General features: G+C 41.3%; 1 protein-coding gene across 1 annotated transcript; it reads right to left on the minus strand.

Annotated features, from left to right (window-relative positions):
- Window positions 1–542: 542 nt before the first annotated feature.
- LOC149321101 (uncharacterized) lies at window positions 543–14113 on the minus strand. Its single transcript, XM_089491360.1, has 2 exons — window positions 14038–14113; window positions 543–1417 (listed from the first exon to the last, which is right to left on the minus strand). Exons 1-2 carry the CDS (start codon window positions 14111–14113, stop codon window positions 543–545), a joined length of 951 nt encoding a protein of 316 aa, XP_089347486.1.
- Window positions 14114–16425: the final 2312 nt, after the last annotated feature.

Consider the following 16425-nt stretch of genomic DNA (forward strand, 5'->3'; position numbering starts at 1 on the left):
GGAGAGGAACTAGGAGGATCCGCTATACCTAAAGGTGCAGTTATTTTATGTTAGCTAGATGCAATACTCCCTTTGTCCTACTAAATTACTTCATAGGGGCATAATTTTTCGGTTCTCAAGGAGTAAAGAGCCCCAACAAAGTTTAAAGGATTGGTCTTGAATATATGCATGATTACATTGCCTGCAAAAGCAGAGCATTAAAGCATATGCTTATTTATGTTTTATACCTTTGGAATAACAAGAAATATCGATGATCTTAATAAGCAATATGAGGAAGAGGAACTTTCCAGTTGTTCTCGTTATCTTACACCCATTTCATCAATCTCCAGATTATTTAATTATTACATTTATATTCCACTTTTGCTCAAATGAACTCAAAGTGGCATGGACCCCTACATTATCCCTACATAACCTTGAGATAAGATAGCCTTAGATCACCCAGTGAGTTTTATCACTCAGAGGGAACTAGAATCCAGATCTAAAATCCCAGTCCAGTATTGGAACCTTTACATCATACTGGCTTTCAGCTTAATTGTGTCTACTTAATAAAACATCTCTTCAGCATCTGGGGCATCTGAAAGATAAGGCTGGCTAGGCTGAGGAGGCACAGGTATAGTTGGTGGAACAGGAGTGGTCAATTCCTCCAGCAGAGATGGAGAGGGATGGACCTCCGATTCAGTTGGCTCTGCAGGTGGTGAGGCAGGGGCGATTTGCAGAGATGGCTCTGGGAAAGTTGAGGGACTAGACCTTCTTGCTGGATGAGTCATGCTGTTGGATGGCAAGCCTGTTGGTCTGCTTGCACTGGGCTCCTCATTAGGCTCCAGAAGGTCCTTTAGGGCAGGCAACCAAGAGAAGAAATCATCTGGTGATGGAGGCCCAGATTCTGAGCTGGAAAAAGCTTGTATCAAAGGCTCAAAGACTCTGGCTAAGTCAGAAAATGAAAACTCATCCTCATCTATAGTGTCCATTTTAGGTTCATCTGCTTCTTCTGCCTCATCTTCTGATTCTTCTTCTTCTCCAGCATCTCTCTTGACAAGGACTCTGATCAGGTCAAGGGCATCATCTACTGCTTCATCAAGTTCATTCAGGCCAATTAAGTTTTCAGCTTCATCGATGTTGGCTTCTGGTCCATTAATTTCCTCTGGAAACTCTTCCATGTTAATTTGTCTCTCTTCATTGGATTCCTCTTTTTCAATATTTAATAAGGGCACATTTTCTTCTTTGACAGGTGAGACAGTTTCATAAAACTCTGGAGAATCATCAAGTGGGGTCAAGCCCACCTCACTGTAATCTCTTTCAGTTTCATTGGTTTCAGACTCATATTTATTTGGGGTAGTTTCCTTTGGTGCACTTGTCACACTGGCAGATGTAGCGTCGGTTGTCTCCACAGACCTATAGACACTCACGGATGTCACATCTAAGAGGGAACACGAAGGAAAGAGGTTATGATGATACAATAGACTTATACATCAAGGCCAAAGGCTAATTAATGCATTAAAGAACTTGGTAGCATCTTAAAGTCTAACATATTCACAATGGTATAAACGTATGCTGACCAAGGTTCATTTCATTAGATGCATAGAATTAGATGCATCAGAATGGCACAAATATAGACGCATGGTGGTAGAGCAAAGGAGGAAATGTTAGTAGTGAAGTCAGAGAGGAATAAACATGATTATTACATTAGAGCTGCTGTGTGTGTCAAATAATTATAGTGACCACTCACAAAGCAACGTTAACAAACATCCTGGCATGAATAAGGCAACTGATAGCTGTAGTGTAATTAAAACACTTCATCTCAGTTCAAGCCAGATGCAGAAGAAGTGAACTTCTCAATGAGTGTTTATTCAGAAGCACCATACTGGATTTCTGTCTTTGAAGTAGTTGTGTTTGAGAACAGCCACTTTATGGCCAACAATAAAGTGTCTCAAGAGACTGAAATGTTGTCATATTGATTTCTGAATATTGACCATTCTGATGTCAGATCAGTAGCCAAGAAATATTATGCATCAAGTGGAAACTGTTTTTCTTATACAGAATTCTGAAGAGATTGCTGGGAGACCTGTGTAAAACAAGAGAGGTAATATGTGTTTTCAGATTGTAAATTCCAACAGCACTAGCCAGTGGTGGGGGATGATGGAAATTGTAACCCAACACTCTCTGGAGAGCTACGCATTCTTTTGTTATGACACAAAACAAACTAATGAGTCTTTAAGCAAAAGAATACGTCTGAATATTCTGTTTCTTGCATGTATTTGCCTGTTAAGTAATTGCAAACATTTATTTGTGCTTTCCTATAGTGATGACATTTAGAATAACATTCTATGAATCTGATGAAGTGATCTCAACAGTATAAAAGCTAAAATGTGTTCATTTTAAATATGTGACTAAATTCTTTGTTGCTTTTGCTGGAACAGATCACTTCAAACATACTGTAGAGCAGGGTGGGAATTGTATAGCCCTCCAGATTTTATTAGAGTGCTACTCCTTGGCATTCCTCACCATTGACTATGCTGGCTAGGACTGTTGGGAGATGCAGTCCAACAATATCTGAAAATTTGCACAATGTCCATTCCTATTACAGCAAAACATTCATGAAAAAAGTAATAATAATAATAATTTGTTTTATTTATATACCGCTATTCCAAAGATCATAGCGGTGAACAGCAAGTAAGCTAATTAGCATGTAAGCTAATTTTCCCCCAACAGTCTGGGTACTCATTTTAGCGACCTCGGAAGGATGCAAGCCTGAGTCGAGCTTGGGCCCTTTTTCTGGTCTTGAACTCGCAACCTTGTGGTTTTGAGTGAATGGCTGCAGTACAGGCATTTAACCACTGCGCCACCAGGGCTCATTAACTTTGCATTGACTTTGCTGACCAAAGAACAAATTATTGCAAAAGAGGCCACATAGAGTCCTGGAATAATTTTACACTGAACTTGGAAAACTACAACTGCTATAATCTGTTAGCTAGCATCACCATGCTGGTGTTACCCCAAGATCAGGCTCCCAGTCACCCCTCATATTTGATATCAATATAATATTAAAAGGGATACTGGGGTTGGTGATCTGGAAACAACCTCACTGCAGAAGCATGACCATGACATAGTTGAAGCTCCAGTTGGCTCTAGCAAGGGGACAAGGAAGGCACCCACCTTGATGAGATCATCTAACCATCAGCACAATCTCTTTTGTCTAAGGAAGGTGATGATGGGATCATGACCAAAGAAGGTGACTGACTGTTCATACACACAAAAATGACACCCCGGTAAGGAGTGCAAGATTTCGTTTGTCTGAGATATTCACACCAATCACCCAAACTTTTACTACAGCTCTTGACCATTCTTTTCCTCCTGGAAAACCATTTAGCAGGAATTTAATCCTTTTATTCCTTGGTTTCTACCTCCAAGACATGGTTGTGGGTATAAATATCAGTGCTTGCACACCAGCAATTCAGTCTAGTTTGTAAGCAGGCTGGCATGCTGTCAGTTTGACTAGACTAGGCTCCTCAATAAGCTGGCCAACTCACTTGCTAAGGCAGACCTCCATCAATTGGAAACAAGCCTCACAAATCAGTAAACTATCACCATTAGCAAGGCCATTTACTATTCACTTTTTCCAGCCATTGTTTCCTTTGCTCTTGTGTGTGTGTGTGCTTATGTGTGCACATTGCTTATTTTCTTAATAAAATTCTCAACTAATTTGGAAATTGCCTCTGGCGTTCTGTGTGATTTAGAACGGATATACACAGGGTTGCTATCCCAAAGCCATTGTTGCCCCAGCCACAGTATTTGAGCTATTAAAATTCCCCTGAAGCATATTAATTTGTGCGTGCCCTCCAGGGACCCTAGCATTTTGAGTAACACTGGGAGTTGTATTTTTCCCTCCAAATTAACTTTTAAAAGCTCTGCTTCCATAGCATGTGATTTCTCAGAATATGCAAATTTGTTTCATCTAAGGTGTTGCACTGTTGACACCACAGGCAACAGCCCACACACCAACCAACTGCACTCAGATTGCTGTTTGCATCATGACCCTCTCCATAAGACATAGGACAAGTGACAACATTCCCATATCCACCCCACTTATCTCTCCTCCTATTCCTGTTAAACAGCTGAGAGATAAGCTGCAACAAGTTCACAATCCTTACATGCTTCCTCCCACTCAGTGAATCCTTAGTGAAGCTGGGTTTGTTGGAACTAGGTTGTCACCTCTTAAATCCAAGCCTGATCTATGCTGCCCATCAATCTCTTTTGATGACTTCTACATCCAGCACTGTTTAAGGCTCTTTAGGAAATGAGTTGGGATTAAAAACAATATCCCATTTTCCTAAATCAAACTGCCACCAACACTCTGCTACCTTTTCTCTTTGAGCAATAGTGTTGTATAGTCATGCTGTTGTCACAATTTTTCCTGGCAGAAGTTCTATGCATATCACAGAGACGCACTTCCTTGCAGTAAAAGAAACACCAGATCAATATTGGCATATCACATGGGAGTTAAAGTGAAATGAGCATGATCCCCAAACTACTGTATAGGATAAATTCAAGAGACAGAATTTTCCCCATCACTATCTCCATAGTGCAGCCCTATTTTCACCTGCTGAATTTCTGAAATTATTTAATATCTGAAATTATATGCAGAGAAAGCACACCGGGGGCAGGGGGGAGAGATAGCACCCCTAAACCTTCATACAGTTCTCTCTGACAATGGTCTGCAACCTGTGGTTTTCCATGGGCTGTTGGACTCCAATTCCCATCAGCCACAGGCCAATGGTCAAGAATGTTAGAACAATATCGGGAGAGCCACAGTTGTCCATTTCTGGCTGAAAACCAACAGTTCTAAAGCGGTTCACGTAATGTACAGAACAGAAATCATTGAGAGCAACTCTGATTACAAAAAGTAAATGTACAAACAACTAACAAATGTGGCTTATACAGGCAGTAAACTATGGCCCGGTACATACCAGCAAGAAGTGGCATCCAGGCCGCAATTGTAGGGTTAGGGACCACGCACCAACTGAATGGCCCCTAACCCTGTGATGTCACAGCGGTGGCATAATGGTGGCCTCCCATCCATACAGGGGCTGTTATCATGACGTAAGCGATGCGCAGTGTATAGATGTTGCTGCACACAGGATCCCAAGAAGAACCCATTTTTTCTGAGTTCTTTTTGGGGCAGAGGGACACCACGCAGCTTGGCTGCTGTGGCATCCCTCCGCAGGAAAACTGGCTGCCTCCAGCCCACATTTTCGGGGAAATATGTATCAGGGCTATCTTACACATTTAACGTAAACTGAGCAAATTAATTTAATCCCCCATATATATATATTTTAATACCAGGTAATTTACAAAGCCTTCATTCAGGGTAATGGGTCACCAGCATCTCCATATGTATGCTGCTACTGTAAACAGGATCTCTTACCAATAACGTATTCAGAATAATCAGTCAACTGGTCATGTTTTGACCAAGTCCTAGAGTACTAGACTGGAAAGGGGACTTAATTCAAGAGATAACAAGAATAAGAATATCATTTTTATTTCTATTTCCTGCCTCTCCCTGCGGATCGAGGTGGGATCACAACAGTATCAGCAATACAAATTACAAAGTGCACAATACGGTTAAAAACAGCCTTATTTAACAATACAATACAATACTAATCAACCAGTAGTGTTGCTGTAGGAGAATTAACACATCCAAATTGTCGTCTGTTTTCTGTATTATCAAATCAGAATGGGAATATTCAACTATAGCAGGTCGGGTGGATATGCCCGCCAGAAGAGATCCATCTTTAATGCCTTCTTAAAGGCTTCTAGTGTGGTAATAAGATGGACCTCTTCCAGTAAGTTATTCCATAATTTTGGGGTATTATATAGAGGTCAATAAAGCAAACAGTGAGCCATGTTCTCAATACTTTGCTAGCTATTCACAAACATATTGCTTAAAATCTTTTTTAAAAAGACTTTATAGTCTGTCATATCTGGAGGGCACTAGTTTCGAGAAGGCTGCAGAATGACGTTTTGTAAACAGATTTGTTTGCAATACACAGCTCTAAACTGAGGCCCCATTCTCACTAGCCCATTTGCACTGGATAGAACTAGGTAGATCCAGTTGCCCTCATACCGAATCAGCGCAGTTACAAGTGCCCACTACCCTTACCTTGATCGGAGAAATTTGCCCCTCTGAAGTTCACATTTGCAGTACCGCTTTAAAATGGAGCCTCCTTTGTTGTCAATCAAATTCACTTCCGCTTTCGTCAAAGGTGACATATGCTACAACCATTGGCCAACCGGATGGGTGCTTTCTCCCCTCCTTTTTAAAAAAAGAACTGGCGGCAGTGTGCACATATTCTGTCAACTTGTCAAATTTAAAAACCTCCAAATGTGTGTGTGTGTGTTTTGTGTATTACCCTAAAACAACCCCATCCTGGGGTTTTCTTGGCAAGATTGGTTCCGAGAAGATTTGCCATTGCCTTTCCCCTGAGGCTGAGAGAGTGTGACTCCCCCAAAGTCACGGGTTTCCACAGCCTTCCCTCTGAATGCCAACCTCTAGCTTCCCCTTCACTTCCAGCCCAGTATTTCCTCCTCTTTGGAACCTCTTCCCTTCCCTTCAAGCCCAAAGCATTTGCATAATCTGTCACAATAATAATAATAACAACAACAACAACAAATGTCGCTTGCAGGGGAGGCCACCTGAATGCCATCTCTGCATCTGCTTTCCATCCGATTGTCACCCCAGAATGCCACCTCTCCTTACATACACACATGTAGCACAAGCATTCACACATTGTATCAATTTGCCAAATTGAAGGGGAAACATTTGTAGTCTGATTGGTCCCTCAGAAGATCTTGAAAAGACATTTATCTCCAGTTGAACCAAATACATTGGTTGAAATCCTGTTGCTAGAAGATCCAACTAGAACTAGACCCCTTGAATTAACTGTTGAATGATATTCAAGATGTAGCAACATATCATGTCAAGATGTAGCGAATGGTATAGCCACACTTCAGAATTAAGGCAGGTTGACTCCACTTTAACTGTCATGACTCTATCCACAGATCCCTGGGATCTGAAGTTTGGTAAGGCACCAGAGCTCTCCAACTGACCAGGCTGAATACCTCATCAAACTACAAACCCCAGGCTTCCACAGGATAGGGCCATGATAGTTAAAGTGTTAAAGTGGTGTCAAACTGTTTTAATTCTGCAGTGTGGATACATTCTAAATAAACAGGCCTACTCTGCATGTGCTTTATAGACTATAGCAAAGCCTTTGACTGCATAGATGATAAAAAAAAACTACAGAACACTCTTAAAGACATGAGAGTGCCATTACATTTGATAGTCTTGATGAGAAATCTATCCTTAGGACAGCTCTTTCATGGCTGCCCTTCCCATTCCTAGTCTTCTTTTTGTCTCTTGACTGCACAGTCTCCATTCTGAACATCCTTAACTACATCCTTAACTATTTCAATTTCCTCATTGTCTAATTTAAATTTATGTAGGTCTTCTGTGGCCATTTGCCTTTGCACTTTCTTCCTTGACCTTCCTTAGTAATTGTTCCAAGTCTGTGATGATTTCTGCTGGTAGTATGGTGTCATCCGCATATCGCAGATTGTTGATATTCCTTCCTCTTATCATCACTTCTCCTCCTTCTAAGTCTAACCCTGTTCTTCAAGTTGAACAAGTATAGTGATAATATGGAGCCTTGCCTGACTCCTTTGCCAATTGGGAACCATTCTTTTTCTCCATATTCTGTTTTGACAGTGGCCTTTTGTCCTGACAGTAGGTTTCTCAGCAGAACTATCAAACGTAGTGGTGCTCTCGTGTCTTTAACAGCATCCCATATCTTTTTGTGATCAATGCAGTCAAAGCACGTGCTGATTTTCTTTTGGAATTCCTTGATGTGATTCATTCCTGTATCTTGGATCAAAGATTGATAAGAACGGAGATTGCAGTCAAGAAATAAGTAAACTAGGAATGAAAAGGGCAGCCATAAAGGAACCAGACAAGATCCTAAAGTGTAAAGATATACAACAAAGTACTAAAGTCAGAATTGTCCAAGTCGTTATATTCCCCATCACCATGTACAGATAGAATGCATAGAAGTGAGAGCTGGATAGTGAAGAAAGCCAAGAGAAAGAAAATAAATGCATTTGAGATGTGGTGCTGGAGAAGAGTGATGAGGATACCGTGGACAGTCAAAAATACAAACAAATGGGTCTTTGATCGGATCAAGTCTGAACTCTTCATGGAAATCAAGATGCTGAAACTAAAGCACAACTCACTAGAAAAGACAGTAATGCTAGGGAAGGAAGAAGGCAACAGAAGGAGATGAAGCTCACATGCCAGATGGCTAGACCTAAGCAAAGCAATGGAGGACAGGGGTCTTGAAGATGCCTCATCCACAGGGCTGCCATGAGTCATGGTCAGTTCAAGTGCAGTTAATAACTACAAGATCTAGTTGAAACTAAGAATAGGATTTAGGCCATTATAAGCCTACTTTTTGCAGCCTGGGATTCTACTAACAAATTGTTTCATAGGTATTATGTTAACCAATTAAAACAAAAATATCAGGTGTTGTGAGATGGCATGTGGACAGTGATGTAAAGCACCCGATTTATTTTTTTTTAATTGGTATGTAATGTCTTACTTATGCAAGACTTAATAGAACTTTGGCCGATGGCATTGGAGTTGATGTGCCCCAAAAAAGAGACAGAAGAATTTTAACATCTCATTTATCTATATATCTATTTTAAAAATTACATTAAATTATTCAAATTATCAAAAGTATCTTCATCACCTTTGCTCACTCACTTCTCACATCTCAAGTTTCTTTAAGACCAGGTATTCTCTGCTCTTGGGTTCACACATGCAAAAATGATATTGGGGGGAGGGAGACACAGGCAGTGATTTTTAATGATATTTAGTAGCCATAAGACCTAAAAACCCTGAAGACACAAGATCCCACCTGACCTTGGAAGCTAAGCAGAGTCAGCTCTGGTTAGTACTTGAATGGGAGACTGCCAACAAATATCCATTGCTGTAAGCTAAATTTCAGAGGAAGAAGCTGGCATAACTACCTCTGACTATGCTTTACCTAAGAAAACCCCAACTTGAAGGCACATGCACACAGTTATAGCCATATCCCACTTTTCTTTCTATGAGCTCAAGATGGTGTACTTAACAAAGCACTGGATCTCTTATATTTACTGATGCAGTAGCCAGTGTAGTGTAATGGTTTGAGTGTTGGACTATGGCTCTGGAGAACAGGGTTTGAATCCCCACTCAGCCATGGAAACCAACTGGGTGACCTTGGGCAAGTCACACTCTCTTAACCTCAGAGGATGGCAATGGTAAACCCCTTCTGAAGAAACTTGCCAAGAAAACGCCATGATAGGGTTGCTTCAGGACTGCCATAAATTGGAAATGACTTGAAGGCCCAACAGCGACAACAACAACCTGGTGATGGTTATGGCCTTTTTTTCCTCCCACTCTGGTCCCCATCACTTCAAGGGAACTCAGCTCATCTCGCTATAAAATATGGGTGGTGATTACATGTTGAGTCTCTCTGATCCAAAATGCTTGAGATCAAATGTGTTTTGGATTTTGGATATTTGGCGGGGGGGGGGGTTAGTTTTTGGAATACCTGTATTTGCATATACGTACATAATGAAATATCATGAAGATGGGACCCAAGTCTAAACACAACATTCCTTTATGTTTCATATATACCTTGTGCATATAGACTGAAGATAATTTTATACAATATTTTAAATCATTTTGTGCATGAAACAAAATTTGTTTATATAGTAGACTCTTGGTATCTGCTGGTTCCAGGACCTCCCATGGATACCAAAATCTGTGGATGCTAAAGTGCCATTAAATACAATTGGGTAGTAAAATCGTGTCCCTTCTATAAAATGGAAAATTCAAGGTTTGCTTTTTGGAATTTATATATAATATAATATAATATAATATAATATAATATATTTATTTATTTATTTTTAAAAGCCGTAGATGGTTGACTCCACGGATAAAGAATCTGTGGATATGGATGAGCGACGGTACTGAACCGTCAAAAAGTGAAAGTGTCACTATGTCAGCCACCCATGAAAAAAGTGTTGGCCTTTGGAATATTTTCAATTTCGGAATTCCAGGTAAAGGAGACTCAGCCTATATTGTTGCTGCAAACAAGTTTAATTGCAAGTCTCACTTGCAAAACAATTGTGCTCCACCCTAAAACCAATTAAGTTGTTTGTCACCTTTAGTGTGTGTTCACCAGAGTACGGGAACTGAGGGCTGAAAGATTAATGAGATTAGTATCGCCTCAGAAATAATTACAATCCAGTCAAATCATGTGGTCCAGACTTGGGGAATGTCAAGCCACAATCTCATGCCATCTTGTTGCTTGAGGAAGAAAAACAAGGTGGCACCACCCTCTCAATTCATGTATAGGAGCTGACCAGACTAGCATTTGAATATTACTTTGCACAGGTGTTGCACACCTTTTTCACACATGAAAACTGGGACCCATGGGGCAAAATTACATTGGAGCATGGGAAGATGGTACAAGTTACTGTGGATGGAGAACAGACAAGCTAGGGTGCATCTTTATCACCGCTTTAACTGCCATGGCTCAATGCTATGGAATTCTAGGATCTGTAGTTTTGTGAGACATTTAGCCTTCTCTGGCCCCATTCAGACTGAACTATTTGCCCTGGATGGAACTGGGCAGAATCGGGCCCCTCCCCCTGAATCTCTCCAGAAGTAAGTGATCACTACGAAATACCTTAATCGTAAGAGAACTCTGGTGCCACAACAAACTACAAATTCAAGAATTCCATAGGATGGAGCCATGGCAGTTAAAGTGGTATCAATCTGGATTATATATGCAGAGTGGACGCATCCTAGGAGGGGCTACAACTGACTGCTGTTGCTTGAGCCAACTGGGAAGGACAAGATGCCCAAATCCCTAATTTCTCCCCTCACACACTGACGTTGTGGAATGCAAACTACTTTTGCATTTTGAACTCATTTTGCACCAGTTGAAATAAACTGAGGATGAAGGGGGAATGGTGGAGGAGAGAGAGAGTGGTAGATTTTAAAAACAGCTGCAAAAGTGAGGTGACAGAGGATTAACTGAGACAGTCGCTGCCTGATCAGAACAGTTGGAGGGTATGGTGATGGCAGTGGAACCTCTTCTGATGTCTCTAAAAAAAGGCAGGCTTCATGGTCCGCACAGAAAACCCTCCAAAATCTGTTTCTTGCTGCCTAAGGCAGATCCTCACTCTGCCTAGTAACAGGTCTAGCCCTGGACACTGTCTTTTTTGCCCTGAAATGTAAACAAAACAGTCCCAAAACCTAGCACAACCAGGGACGTGGGCAGCCTCAGAGTGAAGTGGGGGCAGCGGGCAGTTTCAGAGTATCAGGAGGCCATTTCTGCCTCCAGAGCCTTCCTCAAAATGGACTAGGCCCAAAAATAATCAAGAATTCAAAACTGGGAATAGATCAGAGGTCCACTTCCAGTTTTTCTTTTGGTCACTGGTGGGAATTTTAGGTGTGGGGGTCCTGCAACCGGTTGAAGGTCAAAACTGATAGTTGAAGAGTAGAAAAGCTTCATTTTGATCCGCCTTTTTATCTGTCTATCTATCTATCGTATATACTCATGTATAAGTCTAGAAATTTTAGTCAAAAATTAACCCAAAAACCCTAAGTCGACTTATCCACGGGTCAATCTAAGTACTGTATTGTAACTCCTATTTAAAGAGGAACTATCCTGGAAACACTGATCCCCACCCCGCCCCCCTATTTTCTCATCCATCCAGCCTTTAGTGTTAGCACAAACTATTATGACTGCTGGAATTTTGTAAGTTCTATTGCATTGTTTTCCTTTAGTTCATCCTTTAAATCCTTTGTTTCATGCCCCTAAGTTTTACCATCAACTTATCCATGGGTCATTTCAGAATTTGTAATTTTGGCCCCACAACCTGCCCTCAATTTATCCATGAGATCAACTGGAATATTGTGTCCAGTTCTGGGCACCACAATTTAAAAAGGATATTGAGAAACTGGAGCTTGTCCAAAGGAGGGCAACCCAAATAGTGAAGGGTCTGGAAACCATGTCGTATGAGGAACAACTTAGGGAGCTGGGGATGTTTAGCCTGGAGAAGAGAAGGTTAGGAGGTGATATGATAGCCCTGTTGAAATACTTGAAGGGATGTCATATTGAGGAGGGAGCCAGCTTGTTTTCTGCTGTTCCAGAAACTAGGACCCGGAGCAATGGATGCAAGCTACGGGAAAAGAGATTCCACCTCAACATTAGGAGGAACTTCCTGACAGTAAGGGCTGTTCGACAGTGGAACAAACTCCGTTGGAGTGTAGTGGAATCTCCCTCCTTGGAGGTCTTTAAGCAGAGGCTGGATGGCCATCTGTCGGGGATGCTTTGATTTAGATTTCATGCATGGCAGGGGTTTGGACTGGGTGGCTCTTGCGGTTTCTTCCAACTCTATGATTCTATGATTCTATGAGTATGTACAATGTCTGTCTGTCTGTCTGTCTGTCTGTCTGTCTGTCTGTCTGTCTATCTCTTTCTATCATCTATCTATCATCTATCATCTACTTATTTTTGCCTGGAAGGCATCAAGTATGGTAGGGCACAAAGAAGAGCAGTGGGGTCTCACGTGGCCTCTGTTCTAACCCATCTCTTCCCTTATATTCTAGAAATACAGGGAAAGTACCCCTAATTACATCTGTCTCCTGCTGCCATTTCCCAGAATCAGTCCAGCCCTAAACAAGTACTGATTTTCAAAGGGAAATATTTGTGTACCCTTTCCACTGAGATTTTCTTTAACTCATGTGTGCCTATACTGTGCTCTTTTCTGCCCTTCAATTTTCTAGTTTAGCTGAATAATCTTGTATTTTACATGAGGATTGACATCCCAGTCTGTTTCTGATCTGTGTCACTTTTGTAAGTGTTGATTCATACATCCATTTCATTCCATTTTCTGTTATGTTTTGAACGTATGAAAATTCTTTAAAACGTTCCCTTTTATATGTGTTTCTTCAAAAAAAATATGCATTTTTACCAGGACATGTCCTACATTTCAGCCTTCTGTCCAAGAGGAATTCCAAAATGTCCTCTATTTTGAGCATGTCTAAGAAGCATGGATTTATAGTTCTATGAGTGTTTTTATTTTGCCATGCCCTACAGTTTTATTGAAAGTCCTACATTTTGTGTTGCCGTTCCTATTTTACAGTTAGGACACCTGGTCACCCTGATTTTTACACCTTAGCCATTGAAATGTGCATTTCTCCCTAAAATACACTTTTTTATGTGCAGAAAATGACATCACAACATCCCAATATGTTTTTAGTTTGAAGGATAACTATATTCTACTCCATATATTATTTCAGGCAGTGTGAGTTATTTCAGTTTGCTTAAATATGCAGTCCAAATAAAATTTGCCAAGATTCCCTAATCTCACAAAGCTCTCTGGTAGATCCATGGGTCAAACAATAAAAAAGACTGAAAGCAAATCAGAATGGTAAAAAATGTACCACTAGACAGAGTATAATACATTTATTGGATCACTGCAATAAGATATCATAAAGTGAGTAGTTTGGATTACTTTAAGCAAGGAACTGGACAAATCATGGATGATAAGTCCACCAAGAACACTTAGCTGTGATGCTGATATGGAATTTCCATGTCTAGATCAGAGCTTAGGAAAGTTTGTGGGCTGTAATTCCCAGAATGTCCCAGTTGGCATGTCTGTTCCCCAAAAATATTTGCTCAACCATGAAAATTATCAGACAGTTCTATGCAAGTCAACAGTATCTCAGTCTGATTTTACAGTGAGTTGTTGCTCTCCTCCCCAGAAAGCTTTATCATACCAATTTTATGACTTCTCCGGCTCTATGAAACATTTGCTATATTTGTCAGCAATCTGTTATCAGGTCAGCTTCTACATTTTCTACAATAAATGCCCTTGTTTTCCAAAATGGTTCAGTCTTGTTTATGTTTCTGACCAACAACTTACCTGGAAGAAGCAAAGTCACAGCAAAGATGAAGGCAAATGTCATCCTGGCAGGCATCCTGCCCAAGCCAAACTTCATCTTCTTGGTTTCAGCACAATCAGGATGCCACTTCACGTATTTCAGGAAAGGCTCTGTAGAGAGTGAAATAGCTCTTGAAATTCTTAAGAGGACATTTTATATCCTTGCTGTTGGGATAAAGGGTTGGGTTCCCCAGACTGCCGGGGTGTGGCGTATTACTCCTCACCTGCACAGGAGTGTCTCCCTTGATGTTTCAACAGAGCAGACGCAATGCTCAGAGGACACCTTCCCACTGGGAATTTGGCAAGATGAGGTTGGAATGAAGTAAGGGCCATAACCAATAGACTCAACTTCCCTGTTTATAAGAGGGAAATGCTAGAACACCAGCACCCATTGTTTCAAAACAGCAGCCATCACACCTTCACCTGCACCTTTCCTTTACTGGTAGAGATTATACTCCCCCATCACTGAGCTGAGAATAGACACTCTTTTCATATTGGGTTTTTATGAGATATTCAATTATGAAAGAATGAGGACAGCTTTCATTTAAAGAATACTGTAGGTGTGTATTCCTACAAAGCTGGATCAGTAGCCTTCCTAGTATTGGTGTCACCCAGTGCGGGTGCAGGGAGAAACAGTGGAGCTGGCCTGCACTGCCCCCTCTCCAGCCACCCTCAGAGACTAGCCACAAGCTAGTCATCACAATGGGGAAAATGGGGGGGGGGGGGTTGCCCTCCTTCCTCCTTGCATTGGCTAACTCACATGAGGCCTTTCTCCCTCATCTGAGAGAGCCAGAGCAGCAGAGAAGGGGCAGGTGCCAGCAGCAGCACCACACCCCAAACACACAGTGGGAGGAGGGTCCAACTGGGTGACACCCCCCATTTTAGTGTCACCTGGTATGGTCCACACTCTCCACACACCCCTAATGATGCCACTGATCTGGATTGCCTTTATTTGAATATTTAATTTATCGTTGTGTGCCTTCAAGCTGTTTCTGATTTACAGTGAATCTATCACAGGGTTTTCCCAGCAAGATTTCTTCAGAGGTTTGCCATTGCCTTCTCTGAAACAGAGAGAGAGTGACTTATCCAAAGTGATCCACTGGGTTTCCATGGCTGATGGGGGATTGGAACCCTGGTCTCCCCTAGGACTTTATCAGATGAACCTCATTCTCACCGCCAATCATGTTAGTAAAAGGAAGCTGATATTAACTGGTTTGGGAACTTTCCTTATGACATGCCCCTTCACTAGCATGACAAGGGCTGTTTCTGCCATCAATGGCCTCTTGTGTTCTATTCTGCACTCCCCCTTAATACTGCCTCCCTCCCCTATGTCCTACCCAGCATTCCTTTCTGGGATTTGTTTGTTTGTTTGTAATGCAATTTAGTAATTATCACAATGCGATCTAGTGAAACAAAGATCAAAGAAAAGTAAAGTAAAGTAAAGAAAGTTGGGGGAGAGAGAAAACCAGCCTGCTCAGGAATAGCTAGGGGGAGTAAGGAGTGGGGAGAAGAAGATAGTTGACCATACGTGGCTCCCCAATGTTGGAATTGCCATTGGAGGAACTTGCTGTACCTTGAATGAAAATGACAAAATCAATAACAACTTCAGATGTCCAACCATATTATAAAGTGAATTTTCCACTGCTGCAGCCCAAATAAACATAAGAACACAAGCTGTTACTCTCATCTGCCTTGTTTTATTACAGCAAAGGACAAGAATTGGCTGAAACCAGGGCTGTAAAAGTAGGAAGAACTGGCCCAAATCAGACCAAAATCCTGTTTTATCCAGCTATCCAGCTTATGTTACAGTAGCAAACCTTTTGCCTGTAGGGGAAGAATAGTAAGAAAATGAGTGTTTAACCCCTCCCATACATGTTAATTCTTCCCTTTCATTTTTCCATACCTCACCCATTTCTGAGCCAGTTTTCTCACCTGCTGGAATCACCTCTGCTTACAGGAGAAGTGGCAAAGGAATCCATAGGCAGGCAAGTTAGTGCCTGAAAAGATTATTTAAGTTGCCTCATACTCTCCTTTTGACTCTTCTTTACAAATGTTTTTTAAAACTCCTGCAATTTTATCATGTGATAAATGCATGTCTGGAAAACATGTGTGTTCCAGGGCAAGCATAGGCTACTGTGATTGGTTCCACTTTTAGAATCTGATGCTCCACACATTGGGCCACACTAATTTGGCTGATTTTCAGCCAAAAGGCAACCTGACAGTGACTGGAAGCCTCTTTCTGGTTTTCAGTATTTGTATATTCATCTGATTTTCAGACTTTCCCCTCCTTATTTGGGTGGAAACACTCAAGGATTATCATGTGTGGTGGAAGGAACTGGAGGAGGGGTTTTTTTTTGGGGGGGGGGGTAT

Source organism: Sceloporus occidentalis, unplaced genomic scaffold (assembly GCF_023333645.1).
Source record: "Sceloporus occidentalis isolate IW3139 unplaced genomic scaffold, rSceOcc1.0.p SCAF_1, whole genome shotgun sequence".
NCBI classification, from domain to species: Eukaryota; Metazoa; Chordata; class Lepidosauria; order Squamata; family Phrynosomatidae; genus Sceloporus; species Sceloporus occidentalis.

Coding starts and splice junctions, on each gene's coding strand:
- LOC149321101 (XM_089491360.1), bottom strand. CDS start 14,113: ATGAAGTTTGGCTTGGGCAGGATGCCTGCCAGGATGACATTTGCCTTC. Junction 1,418..14,037: donor TGTGACTTTGCTTCTTCCAG/GTAAGTTGTTGG, acceptor GTTCCCTCTTAG/ATGTGACATCCGTGAGTGTC.